A 26,406-nucleotide genomic window follows, 5' to 3' on the forward strand; every position below is an offset into this window, starting at 1 on the left:
GCCCCCGCGGGCCGCCCCGGGGCCAGGAGGGAGCAGCGGCCTCGCCTTCGTGCGAGCCGCCCCGTATTTACCCTCCTACTTCCTTGTTCCACCGCAACGCCGGGGCCATAAACCGCCCGGCTGGCGCGGCCGAGCCGCAGCAGGGCGAGCAGGAGGCAGAGGCGCCGAGGGCATGGCGGCCGGACCCCCGCCCCGAGCCGGGAGGGCACTGCCGTCGCCAACGCCGCGGCGGCGGGCGGGAGCCTGGCCCTGGGCCTCGGGCTGGCGCCGGCCGCCCACGGCCACTCCCCCACCGGCCTTCCCCATGCCCGGCGCCGGGGGCAACAGGACCTACTTCCCCTTCTTCTCGGACGTGGGGAGTCAGCACAGCGTGGGCCTGCGCGCCGCCGAGTCCATCGCGCTGGCCTCCATCTTCCTGCTCGCGCTGGCGGGCAACGTGTGGGGCATCTGCCTGCTGGCGCGGCGGCGGCACCGGCTCTGCGCCGCCAACTGCCTGGTGCTCAACCTCTTCTGCGCCGACCTGCTCTTCATCAGCACCATCCCCATCATCACCGTGGTGCGCTGGACCGGCTCCTGGGTGCTGGGCGACGCCGTCTGCCACCTGCTCTTCTACGCGGTGAGCCTGAGCGGCACCGTCGTCATCCTCTCGCTGGGCGCCGTCAGCCTGGAGCGCATGGCCAGCATCGTGCGGCTGCGGCAGGGCGCCGCGTGCTCCCGCCGGGCGCTGGCCACCGCCGTCCTCCTCGTCTGGGGCTTCTCCGCCCTCGCCACCCTCCCGCTCTGCCTCTTCTTCACCGTGGTGCCGCTGCCCGCCGCTGGCAAGGTAAGGCCAGCTCCGGGGGAGCCGAGGGGGCCAGGCGGGTGGCAGCGCCCCGCGGGGCAGACGCCCAGGGAGCCGGGACCCCGATCCTGCAACATAAGCGCAGACGGAGATTCGTGGCTTTCCTCGGTACGGCTAGGAAGTCCCGTCCGCAGTGTGCTTCCCCGCCACGGCCCCAGCACGTGAACTGGCCTCGTGTCATCTCCTTCCTCCCCCGAGCAGAGCGGCTCCGGGCTTGGGGGTTGTTTTTTCATCTTATTCTTTCCAGCGTTTTGAAATGCATGCAAAAATGCGTTCTAGGTGGCACTCAAATACATACAAATCCTCGAGTGTATGCATTTCTGTTTTAAGCTGTCATTAGGACTTGATATGAAATTTATGGCAATAATTAGATTGTGGACAACACTTGTAAGTATACGAGATTTTAAAAATAATAAGTAATACATTAATTGACAGCTCTGTTCAAGTGGAAACTTCCCATAGATTCCGATTAGTCTGCAGCCACTTCTTCCACAGGCTTAGAGACAGGTAAGGACAAATTTCCAGTAAAAAGAACTGTACAACGGTAATTTTCTTCTTTATCCTTTGTAAACAGGACTTTCAGATTTGCACCTTGCTTTGGCCCAGCTTTGAAGGAGAAATAGTTTGGGATGTGACCTTCGCCATCATTGTCTTTTTAATACCAGGATTAATCATTGTCATCAGTTACTCCAAAATTTTACAGGTATTTTTTTCCTTTAAATTTTGTTATAGAAATAATAGAAGTAATTGGTAATTCTGTAGGCGTCAACCTGTCATCGTCGAATACAAAGAGTATAGACTTTATTTGCTCAAGGAGAAAAGTACATGATATAAAATGAGGCACTTCAACCTGTACGTATCAGCCTGCACATTTCAACTAAGAGTATATGCTTGAACAGCGCATTACAAAGCCCAAGACAGAGTCTGTCTTCATTCATGTACAGTATTAAATTCTCTTCTCTGTTTATATGTTGATCATAATTAAAGCCTGACAGTCTCCTAAATACTTAAAGACTCAAGCATCTGAAATAACTACAAACTAGGTTTTTGCACTCCTGAGCTTCTACTCCAAAAGAGAGTTGTAAGAAAGCCAAGGCAGGCAGGACTGGGAACAACAATCCTTGCCCTTTTGAATCTACTGATTTTCTGCTTTCCACATGCATTTTTAGTACACAGATCTCATTAGCATATTCATTAGAATACACTTATTTTTGCACAACTTTCAGAGCAACTTTGCAGACAGAAACTGTAAATCAAGCACTCTGCTTCTACTTTCTTTCTGAGTGGATGTCATTTAACTGCTTAAAAATAGGCTTAGACACCATGCACTGCAGTTTTACTCTCTATTCTGGCAAGCATGGTATTTGATATCTAAATTTATTATATGAGAGGGTGAGGAAAGAGCTAGAAATCTTCAAACTAAGTGCTGCAACACCCGTTTTTAGCATTTGTCCCAAAAGGATTCTTGATGCTGTGTCAGCTAATGAAATTTCTCATACTATATGTATGGAAAATATGGGCCTTGGGAAAGAACCTTGAAATACATGGATTATTGAGCAGGAAATTAACTGATGAAATGCTAAGCACCAAGGGGCAGTGGGCTCATGAACCAGAGCTTCACATAGCTGTCTCCATCAACTTAGAACCTAGAATTTAGGCTTCACATGTACTTGTCTATGGATCAGGCTCAAGCTCATAGTCAAAATCATTAGTTCTCTACACTATTCAGCTCATCTTAGGGTAAATGCATTAGCTAAACTTCATCTAGTGAAGTAAAGCACTTGCCTTTTACAACCTCATATTTAGGCAAATTGTTTGGCAAAGAACATACAGTAACTCAACGGGGAGTCTGAGACCTTTGAAAGAACTGCAAAAATATGGAGTCACAGTCAAGAGACAAGAGACCAGGACAAAAGTGATGTTCCTCTTGTCCTTGCAGGCTCCAGATTACAACAGGTAGATTTAGAAAGCACACTGGCAAGTTGGGAGCAGGAAGATCAAATACAGTGTTTTGAAGATTAGATTGCGCAACAGCTTCATCCTGCTGGGGTCACGTTTCTTTTCCAACCTGATAATAAAGACGCTAAAATGTGTTAGCATTTCTCTAGAACCAAAAAAGTAACAAGGCCTATAGCTGGATCCCATCTGTTGTAATTGAATCTTCTCTCTCATACAGCTCTCCATGAAGCAACCAGAACTCAGCTGGAAAATATCTTAATACCTGAGTCATTCCTAAAACCAGATTTGTTTTGACTTCATAAGAACATTCCATGGTGCCAGTGTACACTAAGTAAAATGCTAAGTGCTACTGGAAACAGTTCAAAGCATTAACTGTATTCAAATAACAGAACAACTAGGATGATGATTCACCACAGATATAAGACCTCCAATTTGATAACATATTGTACAAATGTAGCTCTATTTCACCTGAAATTGACTATTATTTTTACATAACACTGTCCAGATCACTGGCAAAAATGATAGATCAGAAGCGTAATTTGTAACTAGTCATTTGTTTTCCACTTTTCCCTCTCAGGCAACATGCAGTCTATACAGATTTAGGAAAAGGGCTAGAAGCAGTAAAGAAATTAATCTCCTGGAAGTTATGTACCTGTATATACATGACTTTTAAGCTTCTGGTCCTGAGAGTACAGAGTACAGATGCCTGCTGTAGGTATCAAGATTTCTTATTTCTAGGCAGGTCAGAAAGGAATACAAAATATATTACTACCACTCCATTTCAGGTGAGCACTTTATTAAGATGCAACTGCATCTTTTTTACTGCAATACTGGTGATTCTTGAATTCTTAGTTCTATCCTCCGCAGCTCTGGGAGGAAAGATGGAGGTTACTTTTATAGGACTGGTACAAAGCCTGCTGGTGAGGATATTCTGGATAAAGTAGATTTACTTTGAACACTGGAGGCTAAGGAGGTACAGAGCTTGGTTTTCCCACTTCTGAAAAAAATGCTAGGCTAATCTCTCTGATTTAAAATGTACTATGACTTTTGTTACTGTAGTGAATTCATGCTCCTTTTAAGCTGATAATGTCAGACAGAGAACTGGATTCTGTTCCTTCTTGTACATCAACAAGATTGTTAACTACGTTCCATTTTACATTTGTGAAAAAAATCAATGGGTTTATTTAGATAGAAAATCGCAGTCAGAATCTGAAGTTAATAGAATTTCATGAGTAATTATGGCCCTGTTTGGAACTGAAAGGTATTTATGGCTCGAGAGGCATGAGGAGAACAACCAGCTTGATATCAAGGTTGAGTTTACAGCTGAGAGAGAAAAAAAAATCCATCTAGTAGATTAAGAATGTTTGAAATGGAACCATTGACAAAAAATAAAAATGAAAACCTGCAATGCCTTTTCTATACTCACTTTTCAAAATAGAAACATCATGTGCCAAGATTTACTTTTGCACCTGTAAAAATGTGTTAAGAATTCTCCCATGTTTCAATGAAAGTTACTTTCTTCTATCTTACTGCAGATTACAAAAGCTTCAAGAAGGAGTTTAAATGCTGGCTTAGCCTACTCAGAAAATCATCAGATTCGTGTTTCCCAGCGAGATTACAAACTATTTCGAGCCCTCTTTGTATTGATGATCTCTTTCTTCATCATGTGGAGCCCAATTATGATCACTATTTTTTTAATTTTAGTCCAGAACTACAATCAAAATGTGTATATTTTGCCATCAGCTTTTTTCTGGATAATGTTATTCACTTTTGCCAACTCTGCTGTCAATCCAATTTTGTATAATATTGCCCATTTCAGACACAAATGTCGGGAAATTCTTCTGTGCTGTACAGGGAGCCCTGTAAGGAATGGAGCTGACACAGAAACCACTGTGAGAAGAAATAACCATGAACAACCTAATTTGTCTTTCATTTCTAGATAATTAGTCAAAGTCTGATCCATGCCACATTTTGGATGTTAATCTCTACGCTATCCCAGTCTGAACGGGTCACTGTTTTGTAGTATTATATGCTAAAGAAGGCACACAGGAAAAAACACAAAACAAAACCAAACCAGCAACAGATAAAGCTGTATTTCTAATTCCTGCAGGTAAAATTATCTTGTCTTCATTGCTTTGCCTTAGTAAGAGTAATGCAGTTTAATTCGATGGATTGAATTCTTCATTTACAGTGAAATAAACAGAAATACAGCAGTGAACTTGGTGAATGTAAAATAATTGAAATAAGTTCTTACTGGAAGAACTAAATTCCGACAGGATACATTTTCAGCTGCCCTAATTGTCATTAACCTTAATGAAGTTATAGTAAACTATATCAAAAGGAGATCTGTTCCATTTTTACTCTTTATTTTCCACTAAATAAGAGAGATCAACTTTCTAATACAAACGTGCCTCCTCAAAAATATATATGCTCTTGTAGGTTACCAAAAAAAGCCACTTGCTTATAAAGGTAGGTAACTGACTGCCTGAATGTAGTTTTGGACAAACTAACTAATTTCTTGTAGAAAACAATAATGAAATCATAAACATGCATTATTCACCAGGTGAATGATCATTTCTGGTTGCATATCAAGTTTAAAAAATGATCACTTTTCTGAATTTCACAAATTAAAAAATAAAGAAAAGTTTACTTATGGTATGTGTAAAACAAGTTCTTTAAAAAGACGCATATTTTTACGTTTTCAATATTCATATAATAAAATAAATTGGTGATATGTATATAACAGTGAATTTCCTTCCTCCTTTATAAAATGGTATTGGAAATGTTTCTCAATATTTTCTAGAAAAAAAATGACATGATATTTGGAAGGAAATTTAAAGTTCTGGAAAGCAAATGCAAGTATTCCTGTTTTTTTTTTTTTTTTTTTTTTTAATTAAAATGCTATTAGTCAGAAGTTGAAACTGATAAAAAAGAAATCTTATGTTCTTAATTATTGCCATCTGTCACCAGTTTAAAATAGTGCATCAAGATAATGGCTGACTAATAAAACCAACATCTACATATGTACAGATGTGCATACAAACAATTTGCATCCCCCATAATCCAAGTTTATTAAAATATTTCATTGTTTTTTTGACAAGGTGAGCTATGCAGCTCAGATAAATATATTCAAGATCTAAATGAAGCCATTTAAATGCTTTTCAACAGAACACTTAATCAATGCGTTAACATTACATCTGTGCTGCTGTTACATGTTTTTCTTCCATATTTCTGGATCTTCTTAAGAGCAGAATCCTGAAAAACATAAATATCAAAGTTTTATTTTTCAGTTACACTGGAAATATTAAAATAGCCAATCTTTTACCAAACTTAAATATATATATATGTATAATATATTTATAAAATATACATTATATATTATATAAATTTTTATATATATATATATTTATATATATATTTAAACTGCTCTTAAATGCACCAGTCTGTTACTTGTAATCATATGCAAATGCTTAGCTCTGCAGTATATAATTTCAAAGAATTTTCAATTCAAGACCAAATAGGAATTCATCCAATCTATTGCATTTGTGCTGATCATTTTAATACTTTGACAGACAAGGTATTGGACAGATTAGTGGTAAAGAGTTATTTTATTTACTTTAGGAAGCTTCAAAGTATTTATAATTTATGATGTTTTAATATAAGAATTTATTTCAAAAAGATAAGGAGCTGCTACTCTCCAAAACTTCCAATGGCAATAGTCGATTAGATGAATATATACCACTGTTTAATTCAGAATTTTTGTTTCTACTAAATGCTAACAGCAAATTCATTTTTTAACTCTAGTAACAGTAAAATAGTATCTTACTCTACAAGTTATCCCACTATCAATGTAATTATTTATGTTGACCTTGCTGTCACTGGGAGTATTCTTAGAAGGCTGAATAAAGTGTAATATCCATCCTCACGCTGAGTAACTTCAAGCAATTGAGCTATAACTCTGAGAGAGTAAGTGTATCACAACCTGATCCATATTTAGGAAGGAGCTGCCATTAGAAGTGCAAGATAGATGACAATCAAAAAAATTTTTCCTTGACTTCTTTTGCCTCAAAGAGCCAGTGTACAAAGAACTGCTATTTTAGATGTTTTTTTCACCAACATAAGTTTTGTACATCTATTATTTATTTTTTTAGACTTAATTTCAGTACAATATTTATTTAAAAAGCTAGTAACAAATCTTTGGGAAAACAGATATAGCTTCAAGACATAGGTGCAGCATGCATAATGAGAAACAGATATAAGCCTATTCTTGCAGTATCTATTAGGCTCAATCAAAAATCAACCACAATAACAACTGAATGCAGGTTATTAAAGACAAATGAAGTTGGCCAGTTTGGTAATAATTCTGCAGCTTTTAATAGCAGAATTACAACATAAAATAGGCTTCCAATCACACACATACAGATTTAAATGAATTTTGCAAGAGTTCCTAATACAAACTTTTCAATAAACTTTTTTTTTCTCTCCATTTTAGCTCACAATCACTCTCTGTCTCCCAAATGAGTCTTCCAAGCTCTGCAGGAACTTGGGCTTAAGGGTACTGGAAATTTCAGAATCAATTAACACTACAGTAATTACGAGTCCTGATCATAGCAATGGAAGAATGCAAACAGCTGGCTCTAAGCTTCATTTATGCTTTGGTGCTGGGCTCATAAAGATAAAATCTGGCATAATCCTCAATAAAAAGCAGACAGCCTTAAGGATCCAGACAACCTTTTTTCATTTACAAACAGTAAGAGACTCAAATAGTCTTATCAGACACTGCACTCAACACCTAACACCTGAATATAAATTAGGATAGCAGACAAAGAATACAGCACTTAATTCAATTTGATAGGTTTGGTATTTCTGTAACAGATTGGAGGTAGCATGATCAGCTTTTAAATTAAGGTTGGGCAATCAAAGTATATTTGGTTTGAAATTTCAAAGACAATCTGAGCTTTTATATTCAAATTACACTGCTGTTCCCATAATATGTGAAAAATACAACTGTTCTATTATATAGAAATTCAAAGATATCTGAAGAAGTTGTACCACAAATTATGAATAAATGAATAAAGCTAATTTTTCTTTTGGTTTGTGCTTTCTTGCAAAGATTGTCAATATGTTTGACCTCATATAGTGTGGAAATAATACAAATACAGACACTGCCATGCTAAATCAGATCAGTACTCACACTAGTCCAATATCCTGATTTAATAGCAGGATAATACTATCTCTGGGTTTGACAGAAATGCAACCCTCAAACCTCTCAAAGCCACAAGACAAGAACTGTAATCTAAACTTTATCTTTGCTTTCATCCAAAAAAATGCCTAAACATTAATTATTTTGTTCTCTCATTTTCAGAACTTTTTATTCCTGCTGTACTTCATTTGAAGAGCAGTTGTAGTATTGGAAACAAGAAAGTACCACCAGCTTATGTAACGACATTACTTATTTTTTATCCTAATCTTTATGCAATCAAATACATCATTTACTTTTTGATGGCTGCTAAAAATTAAGCAGTATTTTCATTACACTGCCCACTGCATCATAAAGATGTCTTTCCTGAACATATAGTAATTCAGAACCAAGCAGCATATGAATGGTTAAAGTTTCTCCTTTGAATTTTTATTACTGAATACTTATCAAAAGCCAATTTCATTTGCATTTATAATGTCTCTTAATCTTGACTGCCTTAAATACTTTTAGGTTGTCTGCAAATTCTCATTCAAGACAAAACTTTTATTTTCACTGTTGCCAGGCACTTTTTCCAGGTCACTAATCAGTATGCTCAACACCACTACCTTAGCAGATCTCTCAGGCACCATATTATCAGCATACTTACTTTACAACATGGCAATATATTACTCTCTGTTTATAGATTACATGAACAGGCAATAGAGGCACAAGAGCTGATTGTGCTGACTTTCTTTATAACACATGAGAGTTCCCTCAGTCAATCCCAGTTTATTCCAACATATCATTTAGGAAAGCCTTTAATCTTGATTTACGGATTTCAGTGATGAAGAACATACAACAGCTCTTGGCAAACTGTTCCAAAGGTTAATGACCTTTAGAGTTAAACAAACAGCTCTTTATTTCTGCTCTGAATATGTCCAGCTTCCAGTTCCAGCCATTTGATTTTATTATTTCTATGTTTGCAAAACTTTACTATCCAATTCTCATTGCTTTTGCAGGTAAGCATAGACTTTGCTCAGGTCAGCCTTCAACCTCTTTCTGATGAGAAAAATATCAAGCTCTTTGAAGTTCTCACTAGAAAACACATTCTACAAACTTTCAGTCATTTTCTCTGCTCTTCTTTGAAACTTCTAATTGATCCTCAGTATCCCTGCCAGTTATCAGGATCATTAAACATGACATAGCAAACAAACCTATGCCACGCATGACAGCCTCATGAAAGTCTGTAAATTCATCTTTGACATCCTTTGTTTATGCATCCAAGAATCACATTAACTCTTTTGGCCATAGCATTCATTACATTGAGAGCTCACATTCAGCTGATTAGCCACTCAGGTCCTCTGTAGATATCTTCCAGAATGCAAGGGGGGAGTAACTGGTCTTTTTTTCACCCTAAATATATCTTTATTTGAGGTTGCATAAAAAACGCTATTGTTTTTGCAACTCATATACCATGCTAAGCATTTTTTACTGTTCCCTAGCCTGGATGCAATCTTTATCAATATGTACTTTATGTTGTCTTCCAGATCATTGATTAAACTAACATAAATTATTATTTGGTCTTTTCTAATACACTTGTGAAACTTCTCCTCTCCATTTTACTGGCACAATTTACTGGACAGAATAAAAGGAATCTGACTCTTCCCTTACCCTGTTCTGACCTACGGCACCCTTCTGTGGTGCTGGAAATGTATACATTTCTAACATAGCCCCATAGCTTCTCTGCAGCTTCTCAGCTCCACATAGCCAATGGAAGGAGGTGAAGACAAGCTACAGAGTGAGCCAATTTGTATGTCTTCCTATGCTATAAGCTCAGCCTGCCTGTATTTCTCAAGACGAGGTCATACCTCCAGTACAAGGTGTATGTCCCTCTTCCATAACCCTTTGTGAAGAGGTAAGCATGAAGACTTGTGGGAAAGGGACAACCTCACCAGTACAAGGTCGGTGCTTATCTTTTCCAAGACTTTTGTTTTTCCTTTAAGGTCCCTTGTGAAGGATATTTCGAAGAAGTTTTTAAAAATAGAGATAATTGTCTATCCCTTTCAGCAGTAAGTTTGTTAGGAAAGATAAAGAATTCTGATAAAGAGACACAATTTCTTTTTACAGTCACCATGAAGTTTATCCTTACGATGTTTATTCATACTATGCTGATTCAATCGTTTTACAACCTCCTCTAATTATTGTTTCAACTGAGGTAATATGCTACATAAAAAGCTATCCACCTTAGCTCTCCTTTAGATAAGGCAAGCAAAAGTTGGAGTGAACTTTCTAAGAACTCCAATTTCAAAATACAGTATTACAGCCACTAAGTGCAAGACTTCAAACATTCATTATTTAATAACCAAAAGACTCTCATTAAACTCTGAAATAAAATTCTTCAGAAGAAAATGTTCTTACCATTATGAACGATAACTCTGTATTTTCTGTCCAAGCAAAGGTCTACCTGCCTTTGTCTGACAATTTTCTGTGCCTCTGGGGGCAATCCCTTGGGGTCCCGGGAGAACACAAAGGAATAGCTATCAGCACAGGTACCATCTTCATTTAGTTGTCGGCAGGAGTAGTGAAGAGCATAAGTATCGTAATCTGTGTCCACTACCCAGTGATCATCATCTGGAAGAAACCATAGTAAACAAGAAAAGGAGTTATAGAGACTCTGTAAAAGATGTAATGCCACAAAGTTTGGTATGAATGATAGCAAATGATCTTCTATTCCAGGATTTAATTCTGTGTCCAGGACCTAATTCTGATTTTTTTTTTTTTTTTTTTTTTTTTTGAGGGGGATTTGCTTTGTTTGTGTTTGTTTGTTCGTTTGTTTTAGAAAATAAGCATACCTATTAGGAACAGAGTCAGCTGTGACAGTGATGGAGAGGTGTGAACAGGAGATTGTTGGAGTCACTGGGCATGAAGCTAATAAGCCTCTTGTAAATCTATGCCTAAATATCATTATAAAATGTGGCAATAACACAAAAGTAGAACCATGTATTAGATTAGCTACCATGAAGTACACAGAAAGTTTTAATGTCCTACTAGGGACATTGCATAAACCACGTTGGTGTGAAAAAAGATCATCATGCAGTTGACATGTATTTATATTATTTGCAACAAGCTGTATCATAAAACATCTTCTCAATACAGTTAAAACTCCAGAGAATTCTATTTAGCTAGGTGATGTGATAAATGTATGGTCAGCCAGACACACTATGCTAACAGAAACAAACTAACAGAAACAAACACTCTCTCTGCACCTTACTCTCCTGGAGCAAAAGATCTTTCTCTGCACCATGTCTGCATTACTGAAGGCAGTAGTGTATGTTCTCTTCCCCCACCCTCTCTTCTGTGGGTGAAGACCACAGTTTTTGCAAAGCCAGCGCCTGAGGAGGCAGCCAGCAATCTGGAGCACACCTGCAATCATGATTCATCAGTGTGCTGTGAGGAGATTGGGCAACAATCCAAAAACAACTGGCTTCCAGAGCATTCCTTCCATATTTTTGGAGAGAACAGTGCTCCAATCACTTTCCAAAGTCAACCTGCTTCTCCTGGGAACTTTCCATGGGAATGTCTTGAGCTACGAGCAGATCTCTACTTGGGTCAATAAGCTAATTTTGCTTAGGTGTGTGACAGATGAATGGAAAACAAAACAAAACATATATATATATATATATATATATATATGTATGAATACACACACACACACATATACTGGATCATATCTGTTTCTTAAAACAGCGAAATCTCTGTATTTGCACGCGAAACTAAGCAAAAGAACAGTTGCAAAATCCTCTTCCCTGCTGGTTGCTGAAAACCAAGTCTGATGCTAGGCTTTCCAAAGAAAATGGATGTATTCAAATAACTGAGTTCTGAACTAAAAAAGAGTTAAAATATTTCACCTGCCTTTCATTTTTTTTTCCAAACAGTGACCTTAGTTTATATTGTTCAGTAACAAACAAAACCACAGAAGTATACAAAGGCCTAGTCTTTACTTGTTTAAAGAAAACGAACCAGTTATTTCATATAACAGTGACTACCTTGTTCACAATAAGACTTTACTTTATGATCGTTATTATGTGTTTTAAATGTGGTTCAGAAATGCAATACTATTTTTTTTCTCCCCCATTATGGGCACACAGTATAATTAGACTCAGGTAGTTCTGCATCTTCCATAGCAAAGTACTCACTTCCTTTCTGCAGAAAAGAAGCAACACCCCAGTACTTCATCTTGAACTTGGCAGGATCCTCTGTGTCAGTGAAAGAGCCAATCATGTCTGCACAGACATCCCAGTTACTGCAGCCAGGGAAAGAGAAAACAACACATTCAAACCTAACAGCACAGATTTGGAGTGACTTACTACAGAGATAGCAGGTAGGACTAGAGCAACAGCAAGCAAAGCAGAAGTTTAATGAAGTGCAATAAGAAGCAAAGGAAGAGTGGAAATAACTTACTTAAAGAGTCTGACTCTGCCCTTTGCAGTGGCACTCATCTGTCCCTTCTCATCTACTGTAAACTGGGCCACCACATTGTCCTGCAGAAACAGCCCCTCAGGATCTTTCTTTGCCATGGCATACCAGGTACCACTATACTGCAAGGAAATTAGAAAGACCTAGTTAGACTTAGGAAGTATGGAAAACATGCTTGGAGACATTACAAACTAGAGAAGGATGTCAGAGAGGAGAACATGCAGATCTTTGACCGTAAACCTCAAAGTTACATCTACAAAACAAATCTAGTTGTTGCGATAGCATAAACCCACCAGTATGTCCTAATGCAGAAACGGTTTGTGACAGAACAGACATTTTTTTTGTATCTTATTTGTATCTGCAGTTTTCCACTATTCAAAATACAAAACTTGGTGGGCAGAGGATAACAAACGGCAGGATCTTTGCAGATTTACACACAGATAGTCCTCTCCTTGCAATATTTTCTGCAAAACATTGGAATATTAATTTTTCATAGAAATAACTGAGTTGCTACACTCCTTTTTTGGTTTAGACCATTCAAGTTGAGACCAGTCTGCTAAACATCAGATTCAGCAGTATTCTTGTGAGGCATCGGGATCCAGCACTGTAGAGGTGCAAGCACTGCTGTTTCACCATGTTGCAATCTATGACTGTAAGTGAAAACATGAATACTGTGGTATTCCCAAATGCTGAATTTTGTAGTTTGGGAAGAAGAGCTAGGAAAGACCTTGCAAATCCAGGAAAGAGAGATTTACCCTGTTCTTGTCGAAGTTCTCCTTGACTTTGAAGCTGCTCACTCGGCAGTCCCGTTCTGCTGAGCTACCACCCAGGAAGGCCAGCACCAGAAGCAGCAGCCAGGCCGGAGCTCTCCTCGCGTGGGCCATCTCGTCCCTGCAGCAACAGCAAACAGAGAACAGCATCAAAAAGGGATTCTGTCAATACCCAGGGAATAGAGGAGGGCAACTCTGATGGGTCCCAGGGCATCCCACAGCTTTCCCTGATGCATCTGTAGGCAAGGAGCCAGGTAACCCCATCCCACTGTGGCAAGATTCCTTACAGACAGTGCCAGTCCCTGCAGCCCCTCCAGATCCCAAGTGCTGGTGGTAGTGGCCGGGCTGCCCAGCCAGGCAGTGCTTTATGTAGCTCTGAGGCTTTCGCAATCCCTTGGGATACAAAGTCAGGTTGGAGGGGGAGCAGGGAGGTGGGCTGATGGCTTCTGCAGGCGAGGGCCCCATCATAACAGCCCTTTGCGTAATCCCTGCAGGCGGTCTTTGACCCCAACCTGCAGCCAAGTGGGCGCTAGAAACAAATGCCTTTCTCCAGTTTTCCTAACCCAAAGACAGGGCTCATTTCTGGGGGACAGGATGTTCAGATGTTTGGGGAGGACAAAAAGAAGGAGAGGTGCCCCGTCTCCTCTCTGGGGGGGAGCAAGGTGCCTCTACCTCTGCTGTCGTTTTCCAATCCAGCACCAGTCCAAAGTCCTTCTTGCCCAATGTGCTCAAACCAGTTACAAGGTGCAGACTTGTTTCCTCCACCTCCTCCCCAAATTCCTTCCCTCCCTCCACCTGATAATGGTAGCAAACATCATACTTGAAGGTTTTTGCTAGCATTTCTGAAAGCCTGCTCATGGAGCATCTCCAGGGCCTCACAGCCTAGTCTCTCTTGCTTCCTAAAGGATGGCTTAGGCACCCAAAACTTGTCTTGGACCAGTTCCTGGAGACAAGAGCTGGGACCCTGCAAGGGCATGTGAGAGCACCTTTGATGGTGCTGCACAGGTGGCAAAGTGTATTCACAGCCTGTGAATACCCATGTACATGGACATCATTCCTGGCCATTCGACATGAATTGAAAATCAAAGTTTCTATAATTTCTTTTTATTTTTTGGCAATCTGTTATCAGTTATATAAACCATTATTTTTTCTCCTGCCCAGGCAAGTTTTGCTGCCTCTTCGTCAATATTTGTTCTATAGTTTCAACATCTTTAGGAAGCATTAGAGAAAACCTGTTAATTATTTTCTAGATTTGTAACAAGTGCAGGATAGGAATGATCATTACCAAGACAACTAGTTCACCTACTTACTTCACCTCCAAATTTACAAAGAATAAGGCTAGAAGGATTGTGTTTACTACTATGAATTAACTAAAAATACAATTCAAATACCTGTGGAACACAGAAAATACTACAATAGAAGCTCAAGTATGGAAACAAAACACTTCATTTAGCATGGCCTTTCCCAGAAACTTACTTCAACCTTGCCTTCTGTCTATATATTCATAAAAATATTAAACTTCTTACTCTTGCTGCCCTTGGCAATCTTTTCTCTTACGTAATTCGAACAGTGGAATAGTCTGATTTATCTCTTATTCTTTCTTTTCAGGTTTGTGTTGGAGCCTTTTGCATTGACAGGAGCATACTTTTGCTCACTTTCTCAAATGACAAATGCTCAGGGCTGTTCCAAGTCTGTTCTGAAGCCTTTGATTCCTTACACTGAATATCACTAGACACTAAACATTACATTATTTATAACGTTAAACTCCTATTTGGAGTAAGAAACTATTTAACATAGGTAACCAGAAAAAGTTTTATCCTAAATCTTTCAGCAGTATTCTTTCAATAAGCCAATATTTCCAGTTTTAACTGAGACTTTTCAAGATGCCAATTCCCACATAGACTGAGAACAAACAGAAATCTGTGTCCCTCAGGCAGCTTTTAAAACCCACCTACAACCTCTGGCAATGGTGATGACCCTTGGTGATGACGATGGTGATGAGACACACTTCTACAAAACATGATGACACACACTAGTCATATACATGAATTCACCTTATTTACAAGGTCAAAAATCAATACAGATTTGCTTTGTCCAGTATCTCACATGACTGATGGCAAGAAGAGGGATTATAGCTTAATTTATAAATTTTGAATTTTTTACTTTTTTTAAAAATACCAAAGGAAACAATTCTTTATTCTCTGCAAATTTGTGAAATACTATATCTCTTAATTTCAACCTCTTCAGAAATCTGTGTGCTACATTATACTCCTAGAGAGGTTCTTTCAGGATCATGTCTATTCATATAATATTTTGTCAAAAAAATAAGTATCCATGAAAACTGCATGATAAAAGTTTTCAAAAGAGTCTAAGGTTATACACCCAAATGAATCCAGATGTGATGAAATCTGGCCACCTCTGGAAATTTAGGTCACAAGTGCTATGATGTTTACTGCATATTGTGACAATCTAGGTCTCACTGAAACAAAAGAAGATTACTTCTGTAAATAATTTTTAATAAGATCAGCCCTAAATATTTGCAAGAGTCATTATAGTCTTTTAAACCAATCTGAGATTATCAGCAAAAATAAATCAGAAATACGTAATTGCTGTTTGGCAACTCTTATCTGGTGGAGATGTCTGGCAGCAATTTAGCAATTTTAACTTTTAATTCTTTCAGCTCCTCAAGTCTGGGGTCTCTACAAACTCTAGTCAAAGCCTGAGAAAACTCTTCTCTACATCTATTACCACTGTGAATTTGTGGCAGTACAGCTATAGTGAAGTCACACCAATATTTCCAAGTCAGATTTCAACAACTGCAGAAAAGTAAGTTGGTACAGTTTGAAGGTTACATTACAAATGCTTGGCTCTACATCTCTTCTGCTTCAGTTATACTTCCAGCACTGCCAGCTGAAACAATTTACATTAATGAAGTCCTTTTGCTGATATAACTAAGCACTTCTTTGGTTCAATGGCATAAGCTTTTTAGGCAAAAACACTCCTCTGCCTAAATCAGTTACATCCAGACAAGGAGTGTACTGGAGGATGGACGGAAGGTTGCAGGTATATCTAGTACAGACACAGCAATTCAAGGGTGAATTTTTTTCTCGGTCTTAACAAAGGTAGCTATACCAGCACAACTATGTAAACTCATAAAAACTTAAACTTTGCCTCAGATAATAATCATTTGCATTGACTTGGGCTACGGCCTTGGTTGAGAAATGATGCCACAGAGAGCGATCATCATACAGATGTCCAGAACCTGGATATAGCCCTTGCAGATTTGTACTCCTCATGCAAACAGAAAGGAACAGAATTTGGACCGGGGTGTCAGTTGATGCGGAGTGATGTGCATAGACCCAGCTAATGGCAGCAAATGATTACTGGGTTCCGGAAAAGCTGAGACAATTAAATTTAAAAGAATATTTGAAATATTGATGGCATATAAGCATGGAAATAAATTGTTGTGTAATGCATAAATTTACCAAAAAAATGTGCTAGGTTCAGCACCAAGCTTGATAAATTTCATGCATGACTCCCCACTCTGATGTTTGAAACTGGCAGTGCCCTTTGCATCCTATAGAGAATTTTTTAAAAGTCAGTATATATTTCTTGGAACTGTATTTAACTGAATGGGGAAAAGGCTTCTAGCTTTGAATTTTTCCAAGAGGCCAAGAAAGGGCGAACTTCTGGCAGTGATCTTGTGATTAAAGTATTTTTTACATGAATAGCCTGCAAAAGTATGCAATACTTTCCATTAGGAATAGTGACAGAAAATATACAGAAAAGGTCAGATTTTTAAAGAAAATAACAGAAAAAAGCTTTCATTGTAGGAGATATTTTGGTTTCATTTATGACTCTATAATAAAAAAGGAACTAGAATAAAATTACTATTTAAAACATTTTTAAAACTGCAACACTAAAGCTTTAAGTATTTCGAAACGAGAATTTGATTTGTGGTTACAAGAATAAGACTAGGGACTAGGAGAAAGTTGGCTCAAAGAACTGGTAATAGGAAATGGAGCCTCCATTTCCAGTCAAACTCCATAGAGATTGAAAGACTTTTGGTTGTCTTCTTATGGTTATTTATTTAGAGAGTGCCATTCCCAACTGTCAATGGTTAAAATCTCAGAGACAGATTTTGCAGGGGAATGAATGCTCCGGGCACAATTCAGCGGATCCAAGCGTAGCCAGCGCCTCGCGCAGTCGGGGCAATAAATGGCATGAAGCGAGGCAAGGAGCCCCACGTGCTTTGTAAGGGACAACTCCGTTATGCTGGCACCATCACAGCTGTTCCCCTTGGTGGCAGTCTGAGTACGGAGGTCAAGGACAGAATGAAACTGGAAATATTACCCTTTGCACCGTGCCAGCCTGTGCTACCTGTTTTTGTAGTTTAATGACGTGACATTCTGCTTAAGGAGTGAACGTACACTGAACTCTACAAACAATATTTTAAAAAATCTAGTTCAAAATGGTAACTTTATTGTCTTCAGCAACCTTCATAAAGGTTGTGACTGTGATATGAAACATTTCTAGTTTATTAGTCTGGCAGTGACTGAATATTCAAGGAATTAATTTTTAACATGAAAATGAAAATGAACTTAAAACAAAGATGTAAAAGCACCTTTGCCAACAGGCTGGCTAACCTGGTGAAGACGGCTTTAAACTAAGAAATTTTCAGATGCTTTCCCATGCACAAACACTTTTCTTTCACTGAGTATTTCAGTTCCACAAGTCCACAAAACTTAGGGAGACATTTCAAAAGTATCAACGGCTTCCACTTACAGTCTGCTTGCTCAGAAGTTTCAGCATTGCTGCAAACTGTTCTTGCTGGTGGTGAAAGAGACAGATCGAAAGAGGAGAAAAAAAAAAAGAGAGCGATGCACACATCTGTGCAGATAGACAACGCTGCTTATGAACCGGCTAACTGGCACTCTTTTCTCCTGCACAGGCAGCATGCTGCAAATTCACACCATCCCGAATTACGGAGGGAGCAAGCTCAAGGCTCACTTTTTATGTTTTTTTTGTTAGAAAGCTTCTGATAGCCCACAAAAATTAGTCCACAAAAGCAACTTACTATTCTCAGCCTCAATGCTTTTTTGGTCTATGTTCATAATAAATTATGACATATGATTAGCTTTCCTTTTTCTGAAGTAAGTCTCCACATGGAAAAATTTAAAACAGGTCTGATTACATTCAAATTAAAATTACAAAATCATAGAAGTTCTCCAAAAAGCCCCTATTGCTATTGGCACTGTTTGTCAGAGGCTAATGAACCCTCCAAGTGCTAAGGGACCCAGAGATGCAGGGATGGTGGAAATCCGAGCCTTGATCGTGTGTCCTTACAGACTGAACACAGATCTGAAGACGGGAGGGCGGCGGGGGGCGGCGGGTTGTTTAATCCCCAGTGCTCTGACTAGACTTGGGGAACTATGTGCCTGCAGCTGTGTTTTCCTTGTCGATTCAATTACTCTTAACTTTCATGCTCCAGATAGTCTATAGAATAAGTGCATGCCCAGTGCAGACAGCAGCTACATTTATTTCTACAAGCAGCTGCTTTTCAATGGGGGCAAACTGGAATGATTAGTATTTTTTGGCATATAGTTACAGCCCAGTTATATTTGTGAAAACATTCTGGCACCCTCAGACTGACAGCAAAACGTGTTTTGTTTGGAGGGAAAAGAAACCAAAAATATATGGGTCCGATATGCGACCATAGAACGAGTGCTGTAACCCACTGAAGGCTTCTTAACGTGTTAAATCTGTTCTTGAGCAGGTTTACTGTCGTTAAGCTACATGTGGCTTATCTATGACACAGGCCAGAGGATGACAAAGAGCAGGAAAACCCTGTATTCAATGTCTCTGACTGGCAGAAAAGCAGCTGCCCAGGGGAGGGAGGAGGTGGCTGGCAGCCAGCCGAGGCCTGGGGCAGCAGCCCTCAGCCTGCCGAGTGTGGGAAGCGCCTCTCGAAGGCGTCTCTCCTTCACCTCTCTTAATCATTCCTCTATTAATCATTGTCGCGTTTTTCAGCAAGCTAATCTCCATTAGCCCATCTCCCTTCCCTTTACAAACATTATTACACCTCACAAACATACTGTAATTTCTCCTAGTGCAAGCTATAACAATTCAGTCAGTTAACATAGTAAGGTATGATATTTAATCCTTCATTTTACAGGTAATCATTTTCATATAAGCCATAAGAATTTACAGAGGGGTTACCTGCATGTGTATGATAATTGCAAAAATAAATATGGTTAAGAAAAGTTACTCTGAATTCACACTGTTATATTTGAGATGAGAACTGGTCTCCTTATATTCCTTTATCTAACATTCAAATTGCTAAAGAACAGCCTATGCTTGATTTTTGGCAGAACCTTTAAAACAATAATGGATCATAGCTCACTCTCAGTCTTTGCAACTGTGGCACAACATCATGTAATTACCATGCGCTGAACCTCTTTCAGGGGCTGCCCACCCGAAACTTAGGGTAGCATTTGCTATTAAAAAGATTTATGTTCAGGCACAAGATAGTAACCAAGAGCAACTCACCAAGTCAACAGTAAGTGCCATAGTAAATCAAGGATCAGCTTCGTCCCAATTAGCCCTTTTGACTCCTGCCTCACAATTAATTTCTAAAAGGTAACACTTACCCTAAGCATGAAAGTGCGCCGTGTGAGCTGGTGTCAGCACAGAGCACTGCCCAGGAACCCAGTGTCGAAAGATTTTTCAGAGAATTCCTGCCTTTGGAAAACATTTTCTTGACAGCAGAGAGAAATATATTATCAGTAAGTATCTCTCTTCTTTAATTAATTACAAAAGCTCTGTTTTCTTAAAAGGTTTCATTCATTGCCATTGCTTGCCATTTTTAAAATCCATTAGCTGGAGACTTTTGACTTTATTTTCAGCCTTTCAACGGTTGTTATGACAGCAATAAGAAACAGAAGTGAGATTCTGTTTGTGTATTAACTCTAAGTCATAATATGCTGTCTTATAAAACTATTCTGGATCAAGAAATTTATGATGTACTTTAATTACTTTTTAGATTAAAGAACATAATTTACGTGGTAAAGAGAAAGAAGCAAAGCATTAGATAACAATAGTAAAAGTAAATGCATTTTCTCTGCAAAATATTGTAATTTCTTCTTGATGTCACGCAAAAATGCATGACAAGTTGTCAGCTGAGCCTTGTAAGGTCAGAATTTGTTTGTTCCTGCAAAATTCTCAGAAACTCCCCAGATTTTTAAAAAATGTATGGACTAAAATTAAATAAATACCTTTAAGTACATTTCCATATGCATACCAGTTTCATAAGCTTTACATACATTTGCTGATTATTTGTTAGAGCCATCCTATGAGACAGGATTATTCCAATTATTTCAAATTATTCCAGTTTTCCAGTTGGAGAAAAGGAATAAAAAGCGGTTTAACATCCTAAACTCACTGTGGAGTAAATGTGAGAACAGCTGAGATCAAGATGAAAAGGCTGCTGTCCTTTGCTCTCAGTCACATGCTCAGTGCATACATTAAAAAGTGTATCAAGCTACCAAGAAACTCGTGCTAGGTCAAAGGCTACAGCGCATCTATCCTGAAAGCCATCTCGGGGGTGGGCAGCCGCCAGAAACCACAGCTCAACAAAGATGTATTGGCAGCCCCGGTAATTCCTTCATCCTGGACTGGCAATTTACTTCGGATTTCTCCCCTGGAAGCTAATCTCTGTTGACCATGTGTTTCATGAAACCCCAAACTAATTGTTAGCAAGTTTAATAAAAAATTGCAGCCTGCAGTGCCAGCTTTTTAAAGGTTACTTCTATACAATTACTTTTATTATTTCTATAACTATATATATATATATATATATATGTTAAATAGAATATTATTTTAAAAGTAACATAAAAGTTGAGGTTGTTTGTATACATCCCAAAACATAGCAGTCAGTGACTCGAAAACACCTTTGTAGCAAAAGCTGTCTGTGTTTGGGGCACGGAGCATCTGTTGTAAGCGGGCTGCGCAAACCCATGCTGCCAAAAGGGACTTCAGTGACACCCCTGGGGCTTTGACTACATTTTGTGAGAGGATGAAGGAATCTGTGTCTTGGTAAGAGCCATGGGATTCCTCATTAGACCCTAATTTGGATTTGGTTTTTGATTATTAAAACATTACTAAAGTCTATCAGATAAATTATCTGATGCAACAGAAGCAAGGCAGTTTCAGCCAGAAGGGAACCACGGGACTGTGCCAGGTCCCTGCTGGGGCACGGCTGTTCCTGCCTCCCTCTGCCGAGGCACATCACCGACAACCCCGGTACTAACGGTGTCAGGAGGTGTCTGGGAGGCGACCTCACAGCTCGCTGCACCTTACACTTGGGAAGTCATCGTGTTTACCAGCCAAAACTCTCCTTCAGTGATACCGTACCGCAACACAGCTACCCTGCCTTCAAGTAACTAAAAAGTTCTGCACTCTCTGCTTTTATCCTTTTGCATGTACATAAATAATTGTCTTGTCCCTCCCCTTTATTTCCTTTTAACTATCCAGGTGGACTTAGACCTTGTGTTTTTGTCACCTCTCTCTTCTTTTGAATTTATTCCAGTCTGCATAAAACTTTTTTGGTGGTTACAGCTGGAGGTAGGTACATGCAGTGGCAGAAGAATTACCTGTATGTCCTTGCTGACGCTAAATTTGAATACAACAGTTTCATACAGGCCAAAGAATCCCAGGGGTATGTGACAGGTCCACAACATCGTGTATCTTGCACTGGTTTGTGTCACCGTATCACAGTACTATTTCATAGCTAGCTATATGCCAGTGTTTGTCCGTGATTGTTTTTCAGCGTTATCACTTCCTTCACTGACAAGTTGTACTTTGAAAATTCTTCCTCTGACTTAGTATTTTAGGTAAAATCTGATTTTCATATTTCTTGTCCATATTCGTAACCTCTCTAGGCCCTGGGCTCTTTTTGACGTTGCTCATATTCTCCGCAACATCCAACATCACTAGAAAGCACAATCAACGTGTAATTTCTTGCATACCATTAACAACGTTCAGGAAAAGCAGGAGTAGCACAGATCCCCGTGATACTGAATCCATCCTTCTCTCTCAGCATAGATCCCCGTGATACTGAATCCATCCTTCTCTCTCAGCAAATCGCCTGTTATCACTACCCTTTGGTTACCCTCACTTAGTACTCGAGTCCGTCCATTAGCATGCAGGTACTTCATTAACTCTGCCTGTTTCCTTCACTCATTAGTTTGGACATGTGCCTTTCTTTCATTACATCTTTTCTAAGGATTACAAAATACATATACTGGAAAAATATTTATGTCTTCATCATTTGTTTTCTTATTATGTAGATACCTTCCCCAAATGTATCCCCAGTGTCACACAAATTTTACAGTAAAGCGCATCATATCAACCTTGTGCATTGTGTTGCATTTATAGCCTGTCAAACTAAAATAATCACTTAGAAAAATTATTAATATTTCTGAAATTAATTTATTTCAGTATAAATATTAGTCTCTTATGTCCAGACAGTAGCCATAAAAACATCCACATCAGAAGTCAAGCAACTGAAATAAGACACATTTGATCTGTATTTCTTTTGGAAATCTTAACTGAAGGAGCCACATGAACTGCTGTCAAGATGGACAGATATGCTCAGACATAAACACTGAGTTGAACTGGGAAACCTTATAAATACCTTTGGCATTTACATGCTGCCTGAATCTGTTTAAATAACTACGTCTGTCAGTTATCCTTCTTAGGAATTTCCATGTATCAAAAGGGCTCAGCAACAGTTTACTACTAAGAACTATTCCATAAATAGTTTTAATTTCTGTAGTAACTATGAACATCAAAGGTAAATGACGTCATATGTATTAAAACTGTGAAGCACATGCATTTCTGAAATCCTCTGAAATTAAAACAATATGAAAAATACAGCACCTTGTTCATCATGTTTTTAAATCAAACCACCTCAGCATGGAAAACTCTCAAAACCGTGTGTGTATTATTTTTGCCTTTAAAAGTGCAGTGAAGATAGCTGTGCAAGGTTAGTTTCCAATGTTAAACCTCTATGCATATAATAATTAATACATTAAAATGTTATATTTTCTCAAATTGTCATATAATTGACAATTGCTAGGGAAGACAACAGCAATATCTTAATTCAGAAGATCTGAATGCTAGAAATGTACAGTTTGGTGGGGGGATAATTTCTTATGATAAATTAATACAAATGTGAATTTGCATGGCTAAAGATAACATGTTCAAGAGTTTGGAAATCAAGAAGATTAAAACAGAAACTGAATGCCTTATTACTGCACTAACATACTCTAACATATTAGTACACCAGTGCTCCAAAATGTTTAAATGGCCTAATTTACAAAATTAATAAAATACTAATAAGAGAAAAAACAAAAGCACTAATACAAATACATTGGTATATTTCTAACTCTAAAATGAGGATTTCCATTAATTTAAGGCTTTTGTAAACCAAACTGCATTTTAAATTCCATTCAATCATTTATTTTTATTATTTTGTTTTAATTATCCATGGTTAATCAATATGTAAATAGAGTTCACGATTAAAGATAACATGATTAATATAGCAATTATTAAAAATAAACTTCATAAAGAACTTTTATTGGTTTCTGATACTTCTTTCCATAACATTTCACAAACTCTACAGATCCAAGAGTACAATTGTAAGAATGAATCTTAGTTAAGAGAAATAATGATTTAGTTGATGGAGGATTATAGGGCAACCCAACTACATCTGAAATACCTTCTTATGAATGAAGGTTTATCACCTTCCAATAACACCTAATTAAAGCATCACCGTTACTTGTGATCTCAAAGTATACATGGCACAGTTCATTTTCTGTAAAAACAGAAGGGAATGATGGAGATTTGGTGGAATTATGATGAGTAGTTTACTTGTTCTTGCATATTAAAAAAACAGGCACACAGGATAATAAAATTGTCAAATTGCTTATTATTATTATAGCTGTCTTTGGTTCATATCATCAACAAAACCAATGACAGTAACTAACATAGTTAACTTAAACATGAATCATGATACAGGGCTTTTCTAATAAAGACTACAGCTCTTGAGTAACACCTGCCATGGTATATACAAAGATAGTAACAATTCTAGACACAAGGAGCTTTGGGAACTCTTAAGTTTATAATTATTTTGAGGTGAAAGTCTGTAAAATTTTATATTTAATGCTAAGAACTTCACAAAATTGAACAATACTCATTCACCACTCACCAAAGTCCCAAAGTGAGAAAAAAATGACTGAATGAGAAATGTGAAAATATGTTATTATTTCTTTGCACAAGTTCATTGAAGCAGCTCTTCAACATTCTCTTTTTGTAAGAACAGCATAATATAGAGAAAATTATTGAGCTACAAAATAAGAAGATCATAGATAAATAATGTATATATACATATGTATAAAATAAACTTCAAATCTCTATTTTTTCATACTTATTGATCAAATTCAGAAAAAAAGGTATTTAAAGACTAAGGAGTGTGACTGCTTCTTCATCCGACTATTCCCTTGTGAACCTACAGGGCCAGGGACAGTAACTGGAGCATGCATGTAATGGTGAACACAGCTTGCTGCGCTGCAGTTGCATGTTCCTGCCATTAATTTCATATGAGCAGCTCACACCTGTAACAAAGATGCTTCAGGGTCATACACCCAACAGCAAGGGTCCTCGGCTGTCCACTAGGCTGCAAGGGGGAAGCAGCCCAGCCACAGTAGAGGGATCACGCCAGAACGTGTCCACACAGTCTTGATTTCATATGTATTTCTAAATCTGTCTTGCAACTGCAGTCTAGCAAAAATTAATGTCTTACATGAGGACAAGAGTTACACGTCTTAGTCAGAGGGAAGGCTATCGTGTGGAGGTCGCTTCCACTGCAGACCAATCGCTGACTGGTTCTCTGTGCACGAGAAAATCACTTCCAGTTGCTCATGTTGATTCTTTTAGATGGACTTGTAAAAATGGATGTTAACACACTTGTGGCCTTTGGTAGACTAGCTCTTGACATGCATCTGTATTTCCATACAAAAATAGATCTTCCTGCTGATAAGCCAAATATATGCAGTTCAATGTGTCTTGAGAACATCTTTGATGAAGATTTGTTTTAATCACAATACACAATGAAGATCATGAACTCCATTCATATATGGCAGTTTTAAAGACAGAAGATAGATAAAATAACACTAGACATAACCTGCAAGTTTATGCTTTAGCAGAAGCATGTTAATACAGAATAAGAGAATTATAAATTCACTGAAACTGGAGAACGTGATATGAAATTTCTGAATGAGTAAAAATTTTAAATTGCAATTTGAACTCAAATCATGTTTTCCTTTTTTCTTTAGTCATATCTTTTTTTAAAAAAAATGGTTCATACAAATCTTATTTGGCTGTGCTGATTCAAATTCTCAGGCTTGGTTTTTACTTCACCTTCACGTGGGTAAATGTCTTGACAAGCTCAGACTTTTGTATGGACTTTGGGATTTCACTCATTTGATGCATGTATAGCTTGGTAGTTACTTACTTTAATAATTCAGTTTCAATAATCTTTCAACTACTGCAAAGAAAAGTAAATTTTGAAATCTTTTTTTCCTTTAACATTCCATTTTCCTCCCCTTAAGCACCTCTCACAAGTACACGTGACTGTGTTTGTACACGTGTTTTATGTGGGCTGAGTAGCTAAGAAGAAATTCTCATATTAAGTTTCAATGGAAACTTTCATATGCATACTACAATTTATACTGTGTATGAAGAAGAAAACTTGCATGTATACATATCTGCACATTAGACTATTTTACAAGGTTACAATTGGTTAGTTTAAAATGCTAAAATGATTCCCTTAGGATTTATGAGCTAAGAATGCTCAGGGGTTTAGTGTCCTGACATCTCTTTAATTAGCAGTCTCCAAGACCTCACACTAAGAAGATACTAAGCCAGTGCCTTCTGTCATATCTCAAGAGTTTCAGAAGGCTGGGAAGCCACAGGAGAAGGTGAAGGTACTATGTCTGCGAGATGTACAGTATGTACAAAGTACCATTTTCATACTAGTATCAAGTTAGGACTCTTTGCTACCACTCCTGCTTTGATGGTGATGCAGTTCTAAAAAAAATCCAGAGAACAATCCAACAAAA

At 38.4% G+C, this 26,406-nt stretch overlaps 2 protein-coding genes across 2 annotated transcripts; one reads left to right on the top strand and one right to left on the bottom strand.

The window, feature by feature from the left end:
• Positions 1 to 304: 304 nt before the first annotated feature.
• On the top strand, positions 305 to 4,743 carry FFAR4 (free fatty acid receptor 4). Its single transcript, XM_062580609.1, has 3 exons — positions 305 to 823; positions 1,416 to 1,544; positions 4,336 to 4,743. Exons 1-3 carry the CDS (start codon positions 305 to 307, stop codon positions 4,741 to 4,743), a joined length of 1,056 nt encoding a protein of 351 aa, XP_062436593.1.
• Positions 4,744 to 6,041: 1,298 nt separating this feature from the next.
• Positions 6,042 to 14,083, bottom strand: RBP4 (retinol binding protein 4). Its single transcript, XM_062580424.1, is given in 8 exon segments — positions 6,042 to 6,055; positions 10,398 to 10,610; positions 12,176 to 12,282; positions 12,441 to 12,577; positions 13,211 to 13,346; positions 13,513 to 13,636; positions 13,639 to 13,783; positions 13,898 to 14,083. Coding segments are annotated over 8 exon segments (1,062 nt in total).
• Between the last annotated feature and the right edge of the window lie 12,323 nt (positions 14,084 to 26,406).

This window comes from Rhea pennata, chromosome 7 (assembly GCF_028389875.1).
Source record: "Rhea pennata isolate bPtePen1 chromosome 7, bPtePen1.pri, whole genome shotgun sequence".
Classification (NCBI taxonomy): Eukaryota; Metazoa; Chordata; class Aves; order Rheiformes; family Rheidae; genus Rhea; species Rhea pennata.